Genomic DNA, 15,569 nt, shown 5'->3' with positions numbered 1-15,569 from the left:
AATTATTAAAAATATTATTATATTTATTATTAGTACTTGATTGTTAATTAAAAGTGATATTTATTACTTTTCTTAAACAAAATAAAAGGCTAGAGGTATTGTTTCCTCAAGGAAACACCGCCTTTATTTGTGTGTGTGTACATAAGTATTTTTTTTAAAAAAAAATTGTGCAAGTAGCATTTACCCACCGTTATTCCTAGCTTCTTATGACGTTTCATTAATTAACTTTAGATAGTTTGGAAACTTGTAATGCTTTATAAATGCTATGATGTTAAAATTTTAAATATCACTAAAGTCTATTTTTATAGTAATGCTGGCCTAAGCCTGTGTGGCAACTAGAAGCTTATATAAATTTTTTTTTTTCACGAATCAAGCATGAACTTATCTAAAGTCTAGCATAACCTAAAAGCCTATTTAAAAACTAACTTAAAAGTAAGCTTTTTAAACAAGCTTACATATTAGTTTTAAATGTCTCAAATATGTTTTTAAAACTATTGAAGTCTATCTTTTTATAACATAACATATCAATTCTAATATATAATAATTAAGATGACTTACCAACTATAATAAGACAATAAAATAACAATATTAAAATCAATATATAAGTCTAATCTATTTGAAAATATAACTAGAAAAATGAAAAATAATAGACTGATTAAAAATCAAAAGATGAAAGTGATGTGCATGTAATATATTACATAATACTCTCTCCGGTCCTATTTATAAGTCATATCTACCAACCTCACCAATACCAATGCAACAACAGTATAAAGAATATTATAAATAAAATTCCAAAATTACCCTTCAAATAAAAAACTACAAAAATCCAAAAATATAATATTATTTTCTAAATAATTCTCTCTCATAGTACTTTACAAAAAAGTCTGTTAGTCAAATAAAGTCAGTAAAACAAAGGCTGTCATCTGTACTTGGCAGGAAGGCCAAAATGAAATTGGTGGGAGGGAAATTTTTGGCCAGTTACATTCTTATAAAAATGACATAAAAAGCAAATTGAGCAAAAGAACAAAAACGCATGGGACCACAATCTTCTTCAGCTTTCCATCACTGCCTTCCACCATGAAAAATTACTACACATCTTTTGATTTAAATGCTCCAATTGAGGAAGATGGTGGGGACAGCAGCAACAGTTTCTTGGACTTAAATGCTCCTCCCATGTGTGAGAATGTCTACCTAGATAACAATCAAAGTGAAAATCCACATGCAATCAATGAAGAAAGAAGTGGTAAGAATATCTATGTTTATGAAATTTAGAGTATTCTCATGTAAAATTTAACTTTCTAATATTTATGTTTAGTTGTTGAGAAGAATAAAGCTATCCAAATATAACTTACTTAAGAGTAATAATCACCTTTCATACTTTTTAAACATTTCAAGGCCCCTTAATACCTCAGCCAGCCTATCACAGATATCCACATACTTATTAAGAAAATAGATGTCCACATTAGAAATATTAAAAGCTTTTTAAACATCCCAAGGCCCCTTAATACCTCAGCTAACGTGCTTATTAACAGCTTTTCACATGCATTGTAACGTACTAAAGACTTTAAATTACAGATCAATCAAGATATCTTCAGAACTTCACATGGAAAAGATACCTGTAACAACTTCACAACCTTAGCGAGACGCATGCCACGCCCTCCACTCCAGCACTGCATTGCCGTCACTCACATCTTCACCATCCTCGACTACCTCTTCGTTCAAATCAAACGAGTGAGCTTTCTTCGCACACATAGCCTCAGTGAAGTTAGAAGATGTGAAGGAAGAACCAATCGGATGAGGAGCCCTCAAAATCTTTCGACTCAGAGAGCTTACCTCTCCAGAGAACTTGAGTGGTCGTGAATCTTCTTTCCCGGTAAGAGAATCGTCCACTATACATGCCATTAGCTAATCCCACGACAGACCCTCAAAACGCTCTTCCATCGGACTTGAACGGCAAGATCCAGAGATATTGCACACCATAAAATGACCGGCGACACTTGTGCGAATAACAGCAGAAGAGGAATTGCAACAGAGGAACAATGAGCTCGGTGGCAACGACGGAAGAGGCGATCGACGAAAACCGACCAAAGATGGTGAGAGAAAAGGATGAAGACAGAGTGAGAGAGAGAGGACACCAGTGAAATGTCAGGTCAGCCGAACGAAGATGAGTAAAGTACCCAGGGGTATTTTTGAATTTCACTTTAAAATGGGAAATCTTTACCTATCAGTGCCTTATAATGGGGACCAGATATATCTTCAAAAAATAATCTTATAATGCGGATCGAAGGGAGTAATATTTATGTAAATAGGCCAGCCCATTAGACTTATAAACTAAACCTTGTAAAAATAAGACAGGTTTGTTTAATTAAATAAACCTAATCAAATGGGCCTATTCTAGACCCTAAACCTTTTACGAGGACTTGACGTATTTTAACGATCAGACTAGCTATTGGCTAACTCTGCCCTCGTCACATCTGAAGCTTTATGTAGGAAAAGATGTAGAACTGATCCAAAGTGTAAAATTTGTGGCCTTTATGATGAATCATTGCAGCATTTATTCCTGTTATAAATGTGAGTGGGTTAAAGCTGGGTGGTCTGGGTGTTATTTGAATATTATAATCAACCCAATGCAAATCAGTAATTCTCATGTGCTCGTCATCGTCTATGGATGATTATGGGAAAGCTTATGCGGCTTTGTTTTGACGTTGATAAGATCAATTTTTTTTAAAACATTTTTACATGAATTAAATTCTTACTTCACTTTCAGATAAAAAATATTCATATTTCATTTTCATGCTGTTGTTGATACACTAACCAACTTCTAAAAAAGGAGTGATTGATTCATTGGGTTGATTACAGACTTTTTTTTTGAAAAAAAAAAAATAAAATCAGACCTTGTGTCATATTTCCTAGTATAAACCAAAATTTGCCCATTCTGGTGCATCTCTTCATTTGCAACAACAAATTATTTATTTCCTTAAAAATCTAGTTTCTATCCCTTGCCCATTCTACAGTCAAATGAGAAATTAATGGTTAGAAATCACTGACAATTTCTCATAAAGGGCTGGTTTTTCAGATTTAAAGGCAAAACAATTGAGCCAGATATATTTCACAGACAGAAGAAGTATATCTTCTCAATATAGCCTTGCTTAAGATATAACAATATAATACATATAATTCAATCGCATATTGTATTTACATGTGCTGGGAGAGTATTTAATATATTAATAATATAGCAACTTACTCTATATTATAATGAATAAAACATCGTTTAGCTTCTGTCTGAACATATAGATTAAGAAACATATTTTGAATATGGAAAATTATATATGAGAGTTCCTACAGAAATGCAAACACAACTCTACCTGTGTAGAATATGCACTGATAGAAGAATATAGAATCAATGGAAGAGACTGATCTGTTGAATGAAGGAGACTATTGATGGGAAGCTTAATTTCTGGAAAATAGGACGGATTGTTGAAGGTGGAAATATCTTGTGTAGTTACAATCAATTAGAACAAAATACATAGCATAATTTTTTAATTAGGATTATGTTTTTTGAGATTGAGAGTGCTTGGATTCGAAATCCTGGCTCGACTTGTGAAAACAAAACACTTTCACCACCAAGTCACAAGGTTCACGGCATAGGATCACTTAGTTACTTTTTAAATTAAAAAAGAAAGTTAGGATCGAAACATTTATATATAAGAAACATGCTTCAAAGAGACCCTCAAACTCGTCTTACCCATATATCATTTTTTTTTTGGGCATCGAAGCAGCGATTTTCTTTGGCTTGTGGAAAATTAAAATAAGATTTGACTAGAAAAGATAATGGGAGATGATCAGGCTAGATATACAAAGAAATTAATAACATAATATCAAATAATGTTGATAATATATGATTATTTATACAATTATATATAATAGATAGAAGATATTATATATAATAAACATTTTTTATCTCGATAATTGATCAACACTTATAGATGATAGAGATAAAAAATTGTAATTGTAATTAAGGGCTTGTGTTTTTTGGCTTCTTTTATAAAAAAAATTACTTATTTTTTTAAAAAAATTATTTTGTGAGGTTTTATGATATTTGTTGAACTTTTGAAAATAATCAAAATTAAAGAAAAGCAAATTTTTGATTATTTTAGAAGCTATTTTGAATTTTTTTAAAATAATTTAATACAATAAATGAGAGAGTATGTTCTAAAAAAGCAGGATGCATGACGATGTTATAAAATTTTAAAATAATATAATAATTAATCATTTTTATAAAATAAAAATTAAGAAAGATATTATAAAATTTAAAAATAACTAATTAATAGCCACTTTTTTATTATGAAAATTAAACATGAAATAATTATAAAATCTCTACAAAAGAAATCTCTTTTTATAAAATTTCTAAACTATTTAAAAATTATGTATTTTTTAATCTTACATAAACAGCCCTAAATATGAATTGTTATGTGATTATGTTTTTAAATTGTCAGTTGTGACTACATGATTGTTAATATAAAATCGTTAAGATATTAATTATCAAAAAGTAGTTAAGATATTAAAGATATGATCACATACTTTTTGAATTAAAAATAAAATAAGTTAGGAACGAAACTTATACATACATACAAACAAGAGATTAACATTCTTCAGGTACATACAAGAAACATTCTTCAGAGAATTCCTCAAACATCTCTCACTTCTATATCATTTTTCTATAGAAAATGTCGAGTGTGGTAGGAAGTGACAGTGTTCAAATCGTAGATGTTTGGAAAGACAACATGGAACAAGAGTTCTTGTTGATTCCGAAACAATTTCCCATGTGTCCTTGAACACAATTCTCAGGGTCGCTTTTTACAGGAAGGAGTTATAGAGCTTTGTCAGGAAACCCAGGACTCGCCAAACTATCATTCAAGTGGGAATAATTACATATGGAAATAGGAAAAAAATATGTAAAACCAATATAAGCTCTGATTGGAGAGACCGTGTGGCTATAGTGTACGGAAATAATTGCATATGAAGGAAAAAATAACTCTCCCTTCCTAGGGAAGATGACAGATGGGGACGGAATACATGCATTCAGTAAGGATTTATATTTGATGACTGCACTTATGAACATATATCGTCTGAACCATTAAAATTCATATCAATAATTATGAAATTACACTCAACTTAAGATTAATTAACATGTGGGTTTATTTGGATTTCAACGGCTCACATGATACAGGCACTCAATGCCTGTGTTAAGTTCAGTTACTGAATCTAAATTCAGAATATAAAATGAGACATCTAAGGTAAACATGTATAGGTGACCATGGTTTATTCATTTATTGACCAATCTCGTTTAAGCATAAATGAAAATCAACCAATCACGGAGGAGAGAATGACGCCCAGTCAGATGAGAGCTACGCAATTTGTATATTATAAATTATAAATTGAATCGAATGAATTGATATAGTTGATGACACAAGCAAATATATTGAAATGAGGAGTAGGAGTTTATGAATCTTAATTACCGGCTTGGCTGATTGAGGACAACAATGGCCTCTTCGAAATAGACTACGATACCTCAGACCAGTATCATGCCCATAGTAAACCTCTTAAATTTTCATATGAATTACTTCTTCCAGATTATAATATAAGACATATTTTAAAAGTCTTGCTTAATTTAAAATATAACATTGAATAACTTTTATAATTACTTTTTCAACTATACTCCTATTGTATTTATTATTTTTTAAGAAAATCATACATTAAAATTTTAATTATTATTATTAAAGCACTTATACGGGATATTTAATGAGTAAAATTAAAAAAATATAATTTTTTTTTAAAAATTAAGGTTTCAACTAATATTTTTTTAAAAATCATGAATTAATTACCAATACCTTATATTTCAGTCCAAAAAGAATATATTGGATGTTACAACAATGTCGTTTTTCTCTATATATAAATGGTTTCTTGAGCCAATAATAAATTTTCACTTTTCTTTGTTCGTTTCTATAAAAAAGGCCATGCAAAATATGAAAAAGCACTGGAAAAAAATTAAAAATAATATTATGTTCTTTATATTCTCTGTGTTCTTTTTTAGAAGTCAACTTCAGATACAAGTAAAATTCTATGATGTTGGAAAAACAAAAACTTGGAAATTTTTATATAATGTAAAATTTAATTATAAATAGTTGCACTATTTACAAATTATAAAAATCACAACTATAATTCTAACTTTACGTGCAATATATGAGTCCTTCATCTAATCTAATTAAAGCATGTAAAAGAAAAGTAATACCTTGTGTTCTTCATTTATAGTTGTGAATGTAAATGACGAGAGGGGAAAAAAAACTATAATAGAGAATCCAAATCGATATTTTAGACATTTCATAACATAAGAATATAATCTGAAATATTGTTCAGCATTAATAGGAAGAATTTAAATAATTTGACCAAAACTAAATATTTAATTTTTCTTTCTAACATTTTGAATAAAGATAGAGATTAGGATATTTATATTTTATTAATTTTAAACTTCAAATATTTTCTAAAATAACAGTCCAAATAATGACAAAGAATTTAATCTTTATTTGAATAAAATTTGAATTAATAAATGCTCGGTTGAATATTTAAATAATCTTTTTGCGCAATGTTCAACCTCTATATAAATACACCATCGCTTACTCGGTTTGCTTAAAAGATCGATCACTTCTATAATATTCTCTGCCATTATTTCCACCTTCAACGATCCGTCGATTTCATTCATATTTTCCAGAAAGCTTCACATCACTCATATCGTCTCCTTAATTCATCAGTATCAGACCATTCCATCCATTGCATTCTTCTACCGCGCGCATAACAATTATTAAATTCATTCACTGCATATTCTTCAGGTAAAATTCTACATTATTCTTGGTAATACTGTTCATTTCTGTGCAGCAAATTAAATCTCCATTTCTCTCTTTCATACATCAGTTTGTCCAGAGAGCGTGTTTGCATTTCTAAATAGGAACTTTCATATATAATCTTTGCATTTCTTGATGTAAAGATTCATCGTCTTTTTAGTTTCTTTCATTTCTTGCATGGTGTAATTCACTACTATATATATATATATCATTTAAAGAACGATCACTTCTATAATATTATCGGCCATTATTTCCACCTTCAACATTAAGCAGTCCAATTCTTTCATATTTTCCAGAAACCTTCACACTCCATATATATCGTCTCCTTCATTCATCAGTATCAGTCTATTCCATCGATTGCATATTCTTCTACCTTACAACAATAATTAAATTCAGTCTCTGTATATTCTTCAGGTAAAATTCTATATTCTTCTTGGTACTTCCTTTCATTTCTGGCCATCAAATCTTTGCATTTCTTGGTGTGAAGCTTTATCTTCTTTTTAGTTTCTTTCATTTCTTGGTGCGAAGCTTTATCTTCTTTTTAGTTTCTTTCATTTCTTGGTGTGAAGCTTTATCTTCCTTTTTAGTTTCTTTCATTTCTTGGTGTGACGTAACTCACATATATCATTTTTGCATCTGTAAAGGGATTTTTCTTTAATTCATTTAAAGAAAATATGTCGACGAGTCTTGAAGGAAGTGATGACAGTGTTCAAATAGTAGATGTTTGGAAAGACAACATAAAACAAGAGTTCGACTTCATTATTGATGCCAAAAAGACACATCCATATGTATCCTTGGACACAAAATTCTCAGGTTCTCTTTTCATAGTAAGAAACTATGGAGCATTGACTGGAAACCTGGGACTGGCCAAACTCATACAAGTGGGTCTCACGTTGTCCGATGAAAACGGTCAATGTCCCATGGTCAATGGTCAACGTGTCTGCTGGCAATTCAACTTCTGTGAGTTCAATCCAAAAACGGATCCAAAATCCAGAGACATGATCGAAGCCCTGAGAGACAATGGTATGGATTTGGAGAAGAACCAGAAAGATGGCGTGACATACAGCGAATTTGCAGAGCTTCTGATGTCGTCTGGGCTTGTAATGAGGGACGAGGTTTCATGGATTACGTTTCAAGGTTCGTCTCATTTCGGGTACTTAGTGAAGCTGCTGACTGGGAAGAAGAATCTTCCAGAAACAGAACAAGAGTTCTTGGAGATTCTCAAGTATTGTTTCCCAGTTTCTTATGATGTCAAGCACCTGATAAGATCATCCACCAACGTAAATCTGCAACAGCATGGTGGTGGTGAACTGGAAGATGTTGCCAGATTTCTGGAGGTGAAGGCTAGAGTTGGACCGCCGGCGGCGGGCAAACCAAGCCGGTTCAGAAAGTTTGCTGACGAGTTTTGTGTTCAATAAACTGAAACATGATCCTCAGTACTTCAATGGAGCTATACCAGAGACATGTCGTGGTGTTTTGCCCGGCTTGGCCGGTATTCAACTTTAGTCAAATGTAACTGAAGGAGACAAGTATGGTTCTGAATAAGTCTCAGATTCGTAATTGTGGAGTTTGTCTGGGTGGGTCAGTTTAATATTCGTAAATGTGAATGAACTGCAGTGACTTGGAATTGTTATATAGAAAAGTTGCGTCTTCTGTTATTCTTGTGTTTGAGAATTTAAAACTTGCAAAATCCCAATTTGAAGAATGAAGAGAAGACTAACAATTTACGTATGGCATATATTGTTGTTTGCTCGGATTTTTCGTGTCAAGTTCATTCGGGCTAGAGATCCGGTGCGTTTTTCTAATGTCTTTTATAATGCCCAATTTTTCAATTTTGTTTTCTTTCTTTCTTTTTGTTGGGATAATTGACTTTGACATAAGATAAGAGACATTTCAATGCATTGAAGTTTCAAAACAGTAAAGTTTTTTTTTACAATTTTTCAAAAATAAAAGAGTGTAACTGTGATATTCTTTGACCATTCCTGAGAAAAGGAAAACAAAATTTTAAAAGCAGAAAAATTACAAAGAGGATTCGAAAAAGTCATATTAGAGGCCCTTAACCCAATTTATTTGCTCTTAGTAACTAACTTTTCCCCCTTTTTTTATTATGAGATTTTTTTTTTGGCCAAAGGAAATTCGATTGGTATCACATGTGATCAAACTACAGTAATATCCAGCAAATGAAACAAAATAGAACCAACAAATAAACAAAAATAGATATTTTTAAACTTGAATAAATTGATTGATAAACAATAACAGATGATACATATCAAAATATCCTTCTAATTTAAACTTGAATATTTGATTAATTATTTGAATATTTCAACAAAAGTTTTCTAAAATTTTAATGTCCTATTTCGAAAAATTGTTTTACTTAAAAAAATATTCGAATAAAAATCTCATTATATTTTTTGAAAATATCTCGTATCTCCTCAAAAATCTTCAAACCTATCCTCAACAAAATCTTAAGTTGCCCGTTATGACTATGTTTGTTAATATAAAATGGTTAAGATACGAATCATCAAAAAAGTAGTTAAGATATTAAAGATACGATCACATTCTTTTTGAATTATAAGGAAGAAGAAGTTAGGGTTTAAACCTTTATATATAAAAGAAATATTCTGGGTTGAAGCCCTCAAACTCGTCTCACTTCTTCTATATCATTTTCTTTTCAAGTAGAAAATGTCGAGTGTGGAAGGAAGTGACAGTGTTCAAATCGTAGATGTTTGGAAAGAAAACATGGAACAAGAATTCTCGGTGATTCGTGCAGCCAAAAGCAATTTCCCATATGTATCCTTGAACACAAAATTCTCAGGATCGCTTTTTACAGTAAGGAGTTATGGAGCATTGTCAGGAAACCTAGGACTCGCCAAACTCATTCAAGTGGGTCTCACGTTGTCTGACGAACAAGGTAACATTCCCATGATCATGAGTTCGACAACGCACGAGGCCAAGCAACGTGTCTGGCAGTTCAACTTCTGCGAGTTCGATCCAAAAACCGATCCCAAATCTCGAGACATCATCGAGACTCTAATTTACAATGGTATAGATTTTGAGAAGAACAAGAATTGTGGTATCAAATACAGCGATTTTGCAGGGTTTTTAATGTCGTCGAGGCTTGTTCAGGACGATAAGGTTCAATGGATTGCCTTTGGTTCGTCTGATTTGGGTACATGGTGAAGCTGCTTACTGGGAAGAAGAATCTTCCAGAAAAAGAACAAGAGTTCTTCAAGATTCTTAAGGATTTCTTCCCTGTTTCTTATGATCTGAATTACCTGATAAAATTTACCACCAACCTGCGAGGTGGTCTGGAAGACGTTGCTAGGGTTTTGGGGGAGAAGAGAGTCGGACCGACGGCACAAGCCGGTTCAGATAGTTTGCTCACGAGTCGTGTATTCAAGAAGCTCAAACATGAGCATGTCTACTTCAATGGAGCTATTCCTGAGACATGTCGTGGTGTTTTGTCCGGCTTAGCTGGTATTGAACTTTAGTTTGGTTTGGATAGATATAGCGAAAAGTGAAAAGAAATTAGAGAAAAAAGAAAACTAGAAGAAAAATTTTCAAAGATAATAAATTTTGTATTTTTTTTTAAATTTTTTCCCTAATTTTCTTTTTTCTCTATTTTTGTCTAACTTTAGTAGTTTTAAATTGAAGTCTCTTTGGTTTTTTTAGAATAATTGCAACTCATCCCAAGTTTTAAATTGAGATGACAAGGCTAATCTTTGTTAATTTCTTCCCTGACAACCTTTTTTGTTTCTTCTGCAGTTTGCTTTTTTGGGTCTATATTAGGGAAAAACTTGTGTACTTTGAAGTACTTATTTCTAATTAAATCAATAAATTAGCATATTGTTTATTTCATAATAAATTTTTTTATTAATATTATTAACACATTAAAATTTAGTTGCTGTAATTTGATTGTATAGAAATAAAAAGGACGTGTGTATAAGAAAGAGGACAAAAATCAGTATATAAAGTCTATAACAGGTGCACCTGTGAAACCCAGTCTTGCTAGGTAGGATTGTTCTATATTTCACTGTTTCACCTTGATATATGTTAGATTCTTATTTTAATTGGAATTATTTATTATTGAAAACAATTAAAGAATTAGTGTTTACTATTTAAGCAAAACATGATTTTAGAATTTATAATTTTGACTCAATAAAAAATTTAATTCCTGAATTTTGACTCAATTAAAATTATAAGTATCGAGTTGTGCTTAATTAAAGTATAAAAATTGAGTTTTACAATCAAAATTATGGGATTGAGTTATACTAAGTTAAAATTTAGGAATCGTTTTTACAATCGAGTCAAAACTATAATGATCAGATTAATGTGTAAATGAACATTATGTGATGAGACAAAGCTAGCAATCAGAGGGTGAATATCAGAAATGTGTGTGATTAAATTTAGAAAATAAAACAGGATGAGCATTGACTAAATGTGTGTGCGTGTCTATATTACTATATATAGAGAGAGAGAGGAAGAGAGAGAATCTGGAGGGGGCGAAGCAGTATGAGAGAGTGGAGAGATAAGGAATATAATTAAGATTGGTCGGCCTCTAATGAAAAAGAATATCTTCTGTTGGAAGAATAATGAACTTTGGTCGGCCTCTAATAAAAAATAAACTTTCATGACCATTCATTTTCTTTCTTTCTTTCTTTCTTTTTTGTTGTCAAATTCATTCAGGTTAGGGAACTGGTGCTTTTCTCTATTGTTCTTTGTAATAGCCAACTTTTTAATTTTTTTTCTTTGAATAATTGACTTCTATAAAATAAGAAACATTTTAATATTTTAAAAATTTAAAAAGATAACTTTTTATTTTTTACAATTTTTCAAAAATAAAAAAATTATAAAAAAAAATACAAAACTTGATCGTTTCAAGACTTCAAATAGCCGAAAACAAAAGGGAAAAAAAAATTGAAAGCTAGGAAGTTATAAAGAGCATAAAGAAAGGCACAAGGTTCCTATCCCAATTTATTCACTATGAGTATAACTTCTTTTCACTTTATTTTTTAAGGAAATTCGATTGGTATCACATGTGATCAAACTACAGTAATATCCAGCAAATAAAACAAAATAGAACCAACAAATAAACAAAAATAAATATTTTTTATCTCGGTAATTGATAGATAAACAATAACAGATGATAGATATCAAAATATCCTTCTAACTTAAACTTGAATATTGCTCAATTATTCGAATATTTCAACAAAATTTTTCTAAAAATTTTATGTTCTATTCTGAAAAATTGTTTTTTAAAAAAAAAATCGAATCAAAATCTCATTTTTTTCAAAAAAAAATGTTTCATATCTCTTCAAAAATCTTCAACTTATCCTCAACAAAATTTTAAATTGCCAGTTATGACTACATGTTTGTGAATATAAAATGGTTAAGATATTAATAAAAAAAAAATAATTAAGATATTAAAGATATGATCACATACTTTTTGAATTTTTTTTAAGTTGGCGTTAAAACCTTTATATATAAAAGGAAACGTCCTGGAGAGAAGCCCTCAACCTCGTCTCACTTTCTTCTATATCTTCTCTCTCTCTCTAGAAAATGGCGAGCGTGGAAGGAAGTGACAGTGTTCAAATCGTAGATGTCTGGAGAGACAACATGGAACAAGAGTTCTCGTTGATTCGTGCAGCAAAAAAACAAGTTCCCGTATGTATTCTTGAACACAAAATTCTCGGGATCGCTTTTTACAGAAAGGAGTTATGGAGCATTGTCAGGAAACCTAGGACTCGCCAAACTCATTCAAGTGGGTCTCACGTTGTCTGACGAACAAGGTAACATTCCCATGATCATGAGTTCGACAACGCACGAGGCCAAGCAACGTGTCTGGCAGTTCAACTTCTGCGAGTTCGATCCCAAAAACCGATCCCAAATCTCGAGACATCATCGAGACTCTAATTTACAATGGTATAGATTTTGAGAAGAACAAGAATTGTGGTATCAAATACAGCGATTTTGCAGGGTTTTAATGTCGTCGAGGCTTGTTCAGGACGATAAGGTTCAATGGATTGCCTTTGGTTCGTCTGATTTTGGGTACATGGTGAAGCTGCTTACTGGGAAGAAGAATCTTCCAGAAACAGAACAAGAGTTCTTCAAGATTCTTAAGGATTTTTCCCTGTTTCTTATGATCTGAATTACCTGATAAAATTTACCACCAACCTGCGAGGTGAACTGGAAGACGTGGCTACGGTTTGAGGGAGAAGAGAGTTGGACCGACGGCACAAGCCGGTTCAGATAGTTTGCTAACGAGTCGTGTATTCAATAAGCTCAAGCATCAGCATGTGTACTTCAATGGAGCTATACCTGAGACATGTCGTGGTGTTTTGTCCGGCTTGGCTGGTATTGAACTTTAGTTTGGTTTAGATAGGCGTAGCGAAACTTCAAGAGGTAATAAAATTTTTATTATTTTTAAAAATTAACTCCCCTAATTTTCTATCCTCTCTATTTTTCTCTAACAGTAGTAATTTTAAATTAAAGTCTCTTTTTTTTTTTGTTTTGAATGACAAGACTAATCTTTGTTAATTTCTTCTTTATTTACGATAACTCCTTTGTGTCTCGTGTATTTTTTTTTTTTTTTTTGGGTTTATTTCGGGGAGACTTACATATCTAGATGTGCTTGTTTATTCTATAATAAATTTTTATTACAAATGTTATTAAAACATTAAAATTTGCTTGTCATAATTGGATTGTTTTGAAATATACTCTCTCTGATCCTATTTATAGGTTAGAAAGAGAAGATATTTTTTAGTCTTATATTTATAAGTTACATCATTAAATTTTTATGACAAATTTCTTCATTTACCCTCTACTGAATGTTAGCGAGAGAAAATATATTGTTAAAATATGTATATTTAATAGGAAAAATTTAAAAAATTATTAAACTTCTAGACAGAAATAATGAGTTTTAAAGTTTTTTTGGTTGCAATGAAACATGTTAAAAGTGATTATAAATAGGATAAAAAGAGCATTAAGTATATAGGCTTCTTTTACAAATGGTTAGAATTAATTAATTAATTAATATTCCAATAATTATCGACTGATAGTAGAATAAGGAATTATTGCTAAGATATTGAATAGATATTTTCGAAGATGATGGAATTTCTAGATAATATTAATATATGTTAGAATTAAGGTTCAAATTAAATATAAATCTAATCTATTAATATTTGTGTTAAAATTTTGAATTTTCCATCTATATTATTTAATTATGTGCAAGATAATAGTACACAATTTAAATTTGAATTTTCATGACAAATTTTAAAATAGAATTTAATTAATTTCTTGCCTGTGATATCCCAATTAAATTATCAATTGATTTTTTTATTTTACTTTTATAATTGATTTTTTGATTTTGAAATTAAATATTTATTTTTTTAAAAAAATTTTATTATGATATATTTATAATAATAAAATCCATCTATATATAAAAGTAGGATTTGATTTAAGGTTGTTCCTGTGACCATATAATTTTTGCTTATATAATTTAATTTTTTGAGAGAATGATAAAATGAAATTATTATTCTCTTTGAATTTTAATCTTTCCAAGTTACATATAATTTTAAGAAGATTGTACTGCTCATAGAGTCACTTGCTTTTAAAAGTTTAAAGTTAATGACAAAGGTCTTGATAGGAAGCTTAAAATGCTAAAAGAGGAAATAAAAATTTAAAGATTTTGAAATGAGAATATATGGCTTATTAATACAAATATTTTGAAAGTTTAACTCTTAGCTACTTTTACAAACTTTCTATTGCAATATTACCGGTGTGTAATCAATGCAAATAATAAAAAAATTCTAAAGTAAGATTAATTAATATCTCAACCACTTTTTCCTAATTAATATCTTAGCTAGCTTAAACATTTTATATTAACAACCATGTAGTCTTAGCTGACAATTGAAACATAACCGGATTACAATTCATATTTTTTTTTTATATATCTATCATCGATCTATATTGTTTATCTATCACTTATCGAGGTTAACAATATCTATTATATAGTGTCTTCTATTCTGTTATATAAGTATATAAATAATAATATATTATCGACATTATTTGATATTTTGCTATTAATTTTTTTTGGAATGATATTTTGTTATTAATTTGTTTGTATAGATAACTTATTATGACTTATATCTAGCATGATCATCTCCCACAGGGACGGAGCTACGTTGTACGTTGAGGGAAGGTTCAGCCACTTCATGACGTAGAACACAGGAATTGCAGCAAGGCTTTTAGCTTCCAGGTTCCCCATTCACACACGCACACATATATTATTATATAATTATAGAGACTTGCATGTAAATTGTTGAGCTAGTGGCATTGCAAGGTAATAAGGTATTGCTGATGTGGCACTGTAAGGGTAATATGGTATGCACTTAGCTTGGAATAAGACTACAAATTTTTAACAAGAGTATTGCCTATCATATTTTTTTTATGATTAATATTTATATAAACTCCCTTTGACACTATTTATGATGTAAAAAGAGAATAATTTGTTTACTCATTGTCCTATTTAATTATATGACAATGAGAGAGCATTTGTTTGGTCCTACTTATAAAATACTTCGAAGATTATTTTATCATCTTTATCCTTTCATCCTTATTAAATGTTGGGAAGATTATTACATGTTAAAATATTTTATTTTTTAAAATTAT

The 15,569-nt window shown here is 30.4% G+C and overlaps 3 protein-coding genes across 4 annotated transcripts; all 3 read left to right on the top strand.

Annotated features, from left to right (window-relative positions):
• Nucleotides 1-6,742: 6,742 nt before the first annotated feature.
• On the top strand, nucleotides 6,743-8,443 carry LOC129298732 (probable CCR4-associated factor 1 homolog 6). Of its 2 annotated transcripts, XM_054937156.1 has the most exons (3): nucleotides 6,743-6,887; nucleotides 7,196-7,313; nucleotides 7,544-8,443. In XM_054937156.1, the coding sequence occupies exon 3, from the start codon at nucleotides 7,574-7,576 to the stop codon at nucleotides 8,315-8,317; it is 744 nt and encodes a 247-aa protein (XP_054793131.1). In that variant the 5' UTR covers nucleotides 6,743-6,887; nucleotides 7,196-7,313; nucleotides 7,544-7,573; the 3' UTR covers nucleotides 8,318-8,443. The 2 variants fall into 2 exon arrangements, with proteins under 2 accessions (XP_054793131.1, XP_054793130.1); XM_054937155.1 differs by lacking the exon at nucleotides 7,196-7,313.
• A 1,138-nt stretch (nucleotides 8,444-9,581) lies between these two features.
• On the top strand, nucleotides 9,582-10,390 carry LOC129298734 (probable CCR4-associated factor 1 homolog 2). The gene is made up of 2 exons (XM_054937158.1): nucleotides 9,582-10,034; nucleotides 10,082-10,390. Exons 1-2 carry the CDS (start codon nucleotides 9,582-9,584, stop codon nucleotides 10,388-10,390), a joined length of 762 nt encoding a protein of 253 aa, XP_054793133.1.
• Nucleotides 10,391-12,458: 2,068 nt separating this feature from the next.
• Nucleotides 12,459-13,047, top strand: LOC129298733 (probable CCR4-associated factor 1 homolog 2). The gene is made up of 3 exons (XM_054937157.1): nucleotides 12,459-12,540; nucleotides 12,608-12,821; nucleotides 12,876-13,047. The coding sequence occupies exons 1-3, from the start codon at nucleotides 12,459-12,461 to the stop codon at nucleotides 13,045-13,047; spliced, it is 468 nt and encodes a 155-aa protein (XP_054793132.1).
• The last annotated feature ends 2,522 nt before the right edge of the window (nucleotides 13,048-15,569 follow it).

Source organism: Prosopis cineraria, unplaced genomic scaffold, assembly GCF_029017545.1.
Source record: "Prosopis cineraria cultivar Desert tree isolate PC_DT_omini unplaced genomic scaffold, ASM2901754v1 PC899, whole genome shotgun sequence".
In the NCBI taxonomy this organism is placed as follows: Eukaryota; Viridiplantae; Streptophyta; class Magnoliopsida; order Fabales; family Fabaceae; genus Prosopis; species Prosopis cineraria.
This window is presented reverse-complemented; position numbering and strand designations above follow the sequence as displayed.